Source organism: Sebastes fasciatus, chromosome 14 (assembly GCF_043250625.1).
Source record: "Sebastes fasciatus isolate fSebFas1 chromosome 14, fSebFas1.pri, whole genome shotgun sequence".
NCBI lineage: Eukaryota > Metazoa > Chordata > Actinopteri > Perciformes > Sebastidae > Sebastes > Sebastes fasciatus.
In genome coordinates this window covers 33,729,604-33,739,603 of record NC_133808.1, presented here as the reverse complement: position 1 = coordinate 33,739,603, position 10,000 = coordinate 33,729,604, and the positions used below count along the sequence as shown (strand labels likewise).

General features: G+C 49.0%; 1 protein-coding gene and 1 long non-coding RNA gene across 4 annotated transcripts in view; one reads left to right on the top strand and one right to left on the bottom strand.

Annotated features, from left to right (window-relative positions):
* The window catches only part of LOC141782012 (kinesin heavy chain-like), a 159,754-nt gene that overhangs the window by 107,733 nt on the left and 42,021 nt on the right, over positions 1 to 10,000 (bottom strand). For all 3 annotated transcript variants that reach the window (XR_012597007.1, XR_012597006.1, XM_074658032.1), the window contains exons 13-15: positions 9,477 to 9,545; positions 9,171 to 9,377; positions 2,084 to 2,230 (exon numbers count right to left, since the gene is read on the bottom strand). Coding sequence is in view for 1 of the 3 variants with exons in the window: in XM_074658032.1 (XP_074514133.1) it covers positions 2,084 to 2,230; positions 9,171 to 9,377; positions 9,477 to 9,545 (423 nt within the window). In the remaining 2 variants the exon portion in view is untranslated. The remainder of the gene's footprint in view (positions 1 to 2,083; positions 2,231 to 9,170; positions 9,378 to 9,476; positions 9,546 to 10,000) is intronic.
* The window catches only part of LOC141782013 (uncharacterized), a 125,486-nt gene that overhangs the window by 106,524 nt on the left and 8,962 nt on the right, over positions 1 to 10,000 (top strand). The window lies entirely within an intron of this gene.

Sequence of the window (10,000 nt, the reverse complement as noted above, 5' to 3'; positions counted from 1 at the left end):
GACACTGAGACTCTGACGTGACGCCGAGAGACTATGACGTGACACTGAGAGACTCTGACGTGACACGGAGAGACTCTGACGTGACGCCGAGAGACTCTGACACTGAGACTCTGACGTGACGCTGAGAGACTCTGACGTGACACGGAGAGACTCTGACATGACACGGAGAGACTCTGACGTGACGCGGAGACTCTGACGTGACGCTGAGAGACTCTGACGTGACGCCGAGAGACTCTGACACTGAGACTCTGCCGTAACACCGAGAGACTCTGACGTGACGCTGAGAGACTCTGACGTGACGCTGAGAGACTCTGACGTGACGCTGAGAGACTCTGACGTGACATGGAGAGACTCTGACGTGACGCTGAGAGACTCTGACGTGACACGGAGAGACTCTGACGTGACGCGGAGACTCTGACGTGACACGGAGAGACTCTGACGTGACGCTGAGAGACTCTGACGTGACACTGAGAGACTCTGACGTGACGCTGACAGACTCTGACGTGACGCTGACAGACTCTGACGTGACGCGGAGAGACTCTGACGTGACGCGGAGAGACTCTGACGTGACGCTGAGAGACTCTCACGTGACGCTGAGAGACTCTGACGTGACGCTGAGAGACTCTGACGTGACACGGAGAGACTCTGACGTGACACGGAGTCTGTGACGTGACGCTGAGAGACTCTGACACTGAGACTCTGACACTGACTCTCTGACGTGACACGTATCTGTGACGTGACGCTGAGAGACTCTGACGTGACGCTGAGAGACTCTGACGTGACATGGAGAGACTCTGACGTGACGCTGAGAGACTCTGACGTGACACGGAGAGACTCTGACGTGACGCGGAGACTCTGACGTGACACGGAGAGACTCTGACGTGACGCTGAGAGACTCTGACGTGACACAGAGACTCTGACGTGACGCTGACAGACTCTGACGTGACGCTGACAGACTCTGACGTGACGCGGAGAGACTCTGACGTGACGCGGAGAGACTCTGACGTGACGCTGAGAGACTCTCACGTGACGCTGAGAGACTCTGACGTGACGCTGAGAGACTCTGACGTGACACGGAGAGACTCTGACGTGACACGGAGTCTGTGACGTGACGCTGAGAGACTCTGACACTGAGACTCTGACACTGACTCTCTGACGTGACACGTATCTGTGACGTGACGCTGAGAGACTCTGACTTGACACGGAGAGACTGACGTGACGCCGTGAGACTCTGACGTGACGCCGAAAGACTCTGACGTGACGCGGAGAGACTCTGACGTGACACTAAGTCTCTGACTCGACGCGGAGAGACTCTGACGTGACGCGGAGAGACTGACGTGACGCCGTGAGACTCTGACGTGACACGGAGAGACTGACATGACGCCGTGAGACTCTGACGTGACGCCGTGAGACTCTGACGTGACGCCGAGAGACTCTGACGTGACGCCGAGAGACTATGACGTGACACTGAGAGACTCTGACGTGACGCCGAGAGTCTCTGACGAGATGCCGAGAGACTGACACTGAAACTCTGACGTGACGCTGAGAGACTCTGACACTGAGACTCTGACACTGACTCTCTGACGTGACACGTATCTGTGACGTGACGCTGAGAGACTCTGACTTGACACGGAGAGATTGACGTGACGCCGTGAGACTCTGACGTGACGCCGAAAGACTCTGACGTGACGCGGAGAGACTCTGACGTGACACTAAGTCTCTGACTCGACGCGGAGAGACTCTGACGTGACGCGGAGAGACTGACGTGACGCCGTGAGACTCTGACGTGACACGGAGAGACTGACATGACGCCGTGAGACTCTGACGTGACGCCGTGAGACTCTGACGTGACGCCGAGAGACTATGACGTGACACTGAGAGACTCTGACGTGACGCCGAGAGTCTCTGACGAGATGCCGAGAGACTGACACTGAAACTCTGACGTGACGCTGAGAGACTCTGACGTGACGCCGAGAGTCTTCGACGTGACGCCGAGAGACTCTGACGTGACGCTGAGAGACTAAGAAGAGTTTCAGGAGTCAACATGTAAATGTGAAGAGTAGAAGAAGAGTTGCAGTCTTACAGCTCGGAGGTCGGTGGTACCGAGGACACTGCCGATGTCACTGAGGTCTCTGAGCAGCAGAACGAGGATGTCCGCTGACCTCTTCTTATGATGAGAACTGACCTCCTGCAGGGTGGACAACTCCCTCTGAACGGCCTCCAGACTCACCTGGAAACACAGAAGAAGAAGAGCCGGCGTCTCATTTAGAAAACAGGCGTAGGATCCACACTAAACGTTTACGTACGTACAAATGAGAAAATGTAAGTACGCCAAAAATATCCAGATTATAAAAATGCCTGCCAGTGTTTCCTTTTATAAATCCCAAATCAACCAGGAAATGTGCTCACGTGGATCGGCCTCACGTCCCGCCCGCTAAACGCCATTCAACCAGAAATGATCGATGTAAAGCACCTCGTGAATGTTTCTGTATAGAAATTAGTTTGTTGATCGGTGGATCTTTGCGGTGAATCAACTACCGAGGAATATTTCTGACACAGATATCGAGGAGATTGTGGGTGAGGAGGTCCCTGAACACTCGATCCCTCCTCATTCTACCGTTCACGTTGTAGGGACCTACCATTTCTGGTGGCAAAGACAATGAACTACGCTTCTCAGGATCCTTGAGTCATGCAGCCATTGGCTGTGGACTCAGCTCAGTCGCCATTGGCTACTCTAGCATTCACACCTAGGTGTGAAATTCACCCAGGACAAAACCGGAGGAATCTCTTTGTTCCTCCTCTTTCTCTCTTTCTTCACCTTCTCACCCAAGCTGACCTGCTTGAGGTGAGCTGCTGCTCTCCAGCTGCAAAGCTCTGATCAATGGCCTGTTAGGAAACAGCCATTGGAACACAAGGATCTTCTCAGGCAGAAGACGCGAGAGCCTGCCTTCTTACCTACTAACTTCAAGCAACAACCGCAAGGAAGTTAGCACCAAGCTAACCAATCTACACAACTTTATTGGAGCACAGCAAAGACGACATCTTTGACTTGGAACCACAACTTCAACACATGGAATTACAAACCCTTTTCTTCCATGGATTGGTAACGTACTGGGCTTACCTTAGCATTAGCAATCGCACATGGCTGAGCAAGACTGTTCAACTTTGATTTCTAGAATGTACTTGTATTGATTTGGTTTAATGTTATTCATTGAGTTTGACTGTTGTGATATTATTTGTAGTTAAGATTTGGGTAGCTGGCTTCGCCACATCTGATGTGTTTAGTTTATGCTTCACATAGACAAGGTCTTGCATGCAAACTAACCATCTTTTCTAACCTACTGCATTATCTAACACACATTAAGATCACATACAGAAACTGTGAATTAGTTAAACATAAACATACAGCTTCAGATAATCTTAACCCCCACATCACCCCCCTCTCTGTCCTTCCTGAGCACATGTGTTCTGAAGAACAAAGAGGTCATGTGGTGACATGCTGACGGCCATCTTTGATCCCGCCATCTTTGTAGTTTTACAGTGCTCGCCCCTGATGTCTGTAGCTAGACATCTTGAGACAAGAAGCCATCTTATGTCTCTCTCTCCCTCTCTCTCTCTCTCGCTCTCTCTCTCTCTCTCACTCACACACACACACACACACACACACACTGTGTTTGGTTTGTTTAGTTTAGTTATTTAGTTAGATTAATATTGTGTTTTAAACCTTTATTATCATGTAAATAAATGTTTGTGGAATATACATGCTGGTCTCTTTAATGTTGCACAAGAGTGAATAATGCCAACCTCTGCTATGTCAAGAACTCCGATATCCTTCAACCTTTACTATCTATTTTGGTTATAGTTATTAATTTAATTATTAATCAAGGTTCCAAATTGATAGTTTAGCATATATAATGAGACTATATTAACGTTTTGGTTATTGGTCCCTGATTCCAGGGTGGTGCCCCGTTTATTATTGATGTTTATTGATAATCTTTATTAATATTAATAATTAATAACCAAACCTGTTACAGCCAAATCCCTACAATGTAGTCCTCGCAGCGCCGGTACATCCAGCACGCAGCACGCCACGAGTCCCCGCAGTGTTTATATGTTTACAACAATCAGACCGATCACTTCCAAAATGATCGAGACAATCAGTAATATCCCCCACCCTGGATGTCGTTTGAAAGGGTCCCAACGTCCTACCGTCTTAACGTCCTAACACCCTACCATCCTAACGTCCTACCATCCTACCGTCTTAACGTCCTAACACCCTACCATCCTAACGTCCTACCATCCCACCGTCTTAACTTCCTAACACCCTACCATCCTAACGTCCTACCATCCCACCGTCTTAACGTCCTAACACCCTACCATCCTAACGTCCTACTGTCTTAACGTCCTAACGTCCTACCATCCTACCGTCTTAACGTCCTAACACCCTACCATCCTACCATCCTACCATCCTACCGTCTTAACGTCCTAACACCCTACCATCCTAACGTCCTATCATCCTACCGTCCTAACACCCTACCATCCTAACGTCCTACCGTCTTAACGTCCTAACACCCTACCATCCTTACGTCCTAATACCCTAACGTCCTAACACCCTACCATCCTAACGTCCTACCGTCTTAACGTTCTACCGCCTTAACGTCCTAACACCCTACCATCCTAACGTCCTACCATCCTACCGTCTTAACGTCCTAACAACCTACCATCCTAACGTCCTACTGTCTTAACGTCCTAACGTCCTACCATCCTACCGTCTTAACGTCCTAACACCCTACCATCCTAACGTCCTACCATCCTACCGTCTTAACGTCCTAATACCCTACCATCCTAACGTCCTACCATCCTAACGTCTTAACGTCCTAACACCCTACCATCCTAACGTCCTACCATCCTACCGTCTTAACGTCCTAACACCCTACCATCCTAACGTCCTAACATCCTACCGTCTTAACGTCCAAACACCCTGCCATCCTAACGTCCTACCGTCTTAGCGTCCTAACACCCTACCATCCTAACGTCTTAACATCCTAACACCCTACCATCCTAACGTCCTACCGTCTTAACGTCCTAACACCCTACCATCCTAACGTCCTACCGTCTTAACGTCCTAACACCCTACCATCCTAACGTCCTACCGTCTTAACGTCCTAACACCCTACCATCCTAACGTCCTACCTTCTTAACGTCCTAACACCCTACCATCATAACGTCTTACCGTCTTAACGTCCTAACACCCTACCATCCTAACGTCCTACTGTCTTAACGTCCTAACGTCCTACCATCCTACCGTCTTAACGTCCTAACACCCTACCATCCTAACGTCCTACCATCCTACCGTCTTAACGTCCTAATACCCTACCATCCTAACGTCCTACCATCCTAACGTCTCAACGTCCTAACACTCTACCATCCTAACGTCCTACCATCCTACCGTCTTAAAGTCCTAACACCCTACCATCCTAACGTCCTAACGTCCTACCGTCTTAACGTCCTAACACCCTACCATCCTAACGTCCTACCTTCTTAACATCCTAACACCCTACCATCATAACGTCTTAACGTCCTAACACCCTACCATCCTAACGTCCTACCGTCTTAACGTCCTAACACCCTACCATCCTTACGTCCTAATACCCTAACGTCCTAACACCCTACCATCCTAACGTCCTACCGTTTTAACGTCCTAACGTCCTACCGTCTTAACGTCCTAACACCCTACCATCCTAACGTCCTACCGTCTTAATGTTCTACCGTCTTAACGTCCTAACACCCTACCATCCTAACGTCCTACCGTCTTAACGTCCTAACGTCCTACCGTCTTAACGTCCTAACACCCTACCATCCTAACGTCCTACCGTCTTAACGTCCTACCGTCTTAACATCCTAACACCCTACCATCCTAACGTCCTAACACCCTACCATCCTAACGTCCTACCATCTTAACATCCTAACATTGTCCTAACACCCTACCATCCTAACGTCCTACCATCTTAACATCCTAACATTGTCCTAACACCCTACCATCCTTACGTCCTACCGTCTTAACGTCTTAACACCCTACCATCCTAACGTCCTACCGTATTAACGTCCTAACACCCTACCATCCTAACGTCCTATCGTCTTAACGTCCTAACACCCTACCATCATAATGTCCTATCGTCTTACGGTCCTAACACCCTAACGTCCTACCGTCTTAACGTCCTAACACCCTACCATCCTTACGTCCTACCGTCTTAACGTCCTAACACCCTACCATCCTAACGTCCTATCGTCTTAACATCCTAACACCCTACCATCATAACGTCCTACCATGTTAACGTCCTAACACCCTACCATCCTAATGTTCTACCGTCTTAACGTCCTAACGTCCTAACACCCTACCATCCTAACGTCCTACCGTCTTAACATCCTAACACCCTACCATCCTAACGTCCTACCGTCTTAACGTCCTAACACACTACCATCATAACGTCCTACCATGTTAACGTCCTAACACCCTACCATCCTAACGTTCTACCGTCTTAACGTCCTAACACCCTACCATCCTAACGTCCTACCGTCTTAATGTCCTAACACCCTACCACCCTACCATCCTACCGTCTTAACGTCCTAACACCCTACCATCCTAACGTTCTACCGTCTTAACGTCCTAACACCCTACCATCCTACCGTCTTAACGTCCTAACACCCTACCATCCTAATGTCCTGCCGTCTTAACATCCTAACACCCTACCATCCTAACGTCCTACCATCTTAACGTCCTACCGTCTTAACGTCCTAACACCCTACCATCCTAACGTCCTACCGTCTTAACGTCCTAACACCCTACCATCCTAACGTCCTACCATCTTAACATCCTAACATTGTCCTAACACCCTACCATCCTAACGTCCTACCATCTTAACGTCCTACCGTCTTAACGTCCTAACACGCTACCATCCTAACGTCCTACCATCTTAACGTCCTACCGTCTTAACGTCCTAACACCCTACCATCCTAACGTCCTACCGTCTTAACGTCCTAACACCCTACCATCCTACCGTCTTAACGTCCTAACACCCTACCATCCTAACGTCCTACCATCTTAACATCCTAACATTGTCCTAACACCCTACCATCCTAACGTCCTACCGTCTTAACGTCCTAACACCCTACCATCCTAACGTCCTACCATCTTAACGTCCTACCGTCTTAACGTCCTAACACCCTACCATCCTACCGTCTTAACGTCCTAACACCCTACTATCCTAACGTTCTACCGTCTTAACGTCTTAACACCCTACCATCATAACGTCCTACCATGTTAACGTCCTAACACCCTACCATCCTAACGTTCTACCGTCTTAACGTCCTAACACCCTACCATCCTAACGCTCTACCGTCTTAACGTCCTAACACCCTACCATCCTACCGTCTTAACGTCCTAACACCCTACCATCCTAACGTCCTACCGTCTTAACATCCTAACACCCTACCATCCTAACGTCCTACCATCTTAACGTCCTACCGTCTTAACGTCCTAACACCCTACCATCCTAACGTCCTACCGTCTTAACGTCCTAACACCCTACCATCCTACCGTCTTAACGTCCTAACACCCTACCATCCTAACGTCCTACCATCTTAACATCCTAACATTGTCCTAACACCCTACCATCCTAACGTCCTACCGTCTTAACGTCCTAACACCCTACCATCCTAACGTCCTACCATCTTAACGTCCTACCGTCTTAACGTCCTAACACCCTACCATCCTAACGTCCTAACGTCCTAACACCCTACCATCCTAACGTCCTACCATCTTAACATCCTAACATTGTCCTAACACCCTACCATCCTAACGTCCTACCGTCTTAACGTCCTAACACCCTACCATCCTAACGTTCTACCGTCTTAACGTCCTAACACCCTAACATCATAACGTCCTACCGTCCTAACACCCTACCATCCTAACGTCCTATCGTCTTTACGTCCTAACACCCTACCATCCTTACGTCCTACCGTCTTAACGTCCTAACACCCTACCATCCTAACATCCTACCGTCTTAACGTCCTAACACCCTACCATCCTAACGTCCTACCGTCTTAACGTCCTAACACCCTACCATCCTAACGTCCTACCGTCTTAACGTCCTAACACCCTACCATCCTAACGTCCTACCGTCTTAACGTCCTAACACCATACCATCCTAACGTCCTACAATCCTAACGTCCTAACACCCTACCATCCTAACGTCCTACTGTCTTAACGTCCTAACACCATACCATCCTAACATCCTACCATCCTAACGTCCTAACACCCTACCATCCTTACGTCCTACCGTCTTAACATCCTAACACCCTACCATCCTTACGTCCTACCGTCTTAACGTCCTAAGACCCTACCATCCTAACGTCCTACCGTCTTAACGTCCTAACACCCTACCATCCTAACGTCCTACCGTCTTAACGTCCTAACACCCTACCATTCTACCGTCTTAACGTCCTAACACCCTACCATCCTAACATCTTAACATCCTAACATTGTCCTAACACCCTACCATCGTAACGTCCTACCGTCTTAACGTCCTAACACCCTACCATCCTTACGTCCTACCGTCTTAACGTCCTAACACCCTACCATCCTAACATCCTACCGTCTTAACGTCCTAACACCCTACCATCCTAACGTCCTACCGTCTTAACGTCCTAACACCCTACCATCCTAACGTCCTACCGTCTTAACGTCCTAACACCCTACCATCCTAACGTCCTACCGTCTTAACGTCCTAACACCATACCATCCTAACGTCCTACAATCCTAACGTCCTAACACCCTACCATCCTAACGTCCTACTGTCTTAACGTCCTAACACCATACCATCCTAACGTCCTACCATCCTAACGTCCTAACACCCTACCATCCTTACGTCCTACCGTCTTAACGTCCTAACACCCTACCATCCTTACGTCCTACCGTCTTAACGTCCTAAGACCCTACCATCCTAACGTCCTACCGTCTTAACGTCCTAACACCCTACCATCCTAACGTCCTACCGTCTTAACGTCCTAACACCCTACCATCCTAACGTCCTACCATGTTAACGTCCTAACATTGTCCTAACATCCTAACGTTCTACCGTCCTGACCCTGGTTTGTTAATGTGGACTCACAGTTTTGTGTGCTAGCTCCTCGTTCAGCTGTTCGTTACAGCGGTTCTTGCTCTCCACTTCTTGGCTCTTGTGGTCGTAGTTGACGGCGAGCTCCTCCAGCGCCTGCAGCACCTCCTTCACCTCGTCTTTGGCCGAGTCGCTGTCCCTGTGCAGCCGCGACAGCTCCTCCTGCACACGCTCGTAGTCCTGCCGGTTCGACACCAGCAGCTGGATGAAGGGATGATGAAGATGTGGAGGGATGATGGTTACATAGACACATTGTGGAGGTGTATACAGGTGAGGTTGTAACGCTCAGGTGAGACTCACCTCGTCCTGATCAATCAGCTGCTGTTTGAGTTTCTCCACCGTCTGACTGTGATGGTTGATCTCATCGTCCTAAAACATGAATCAGCAGATCTTTAATCACACACTCAGAACAGAACTAAAGCGTCCAAGCTGGTAAGACTCACCTTGTCATCCAGCTGCTAGTACAGGTAAGACTCACCTTATCATCCATCTGCTGGTACAGGTAAGACTCACCTTGTCATCCAGCTGCTGGTACAGGTAAGACTCACCTTATCATCCATCTGCTGGTACAGGTAAGACTCACCTTGTCATCCAGCTGCTGGTACAGGTAAGACTCACCTTATCATCCATCTGCTGGTACAGGTAAGACTCACCTTGTCATCCAGCTGCTGGTACAGGTAAGACTCACCTTATTGTCCATCTGGTGGTACAGGTAAGACTCACCTTGTCATCCATCTGGTGGTACAGGTAGGACTCACCTTGTCATCCAGCTGCTGGTACAGGTAGGACTCACCTTGTCATCCAGCTGCTGGTACAGGTAGGAC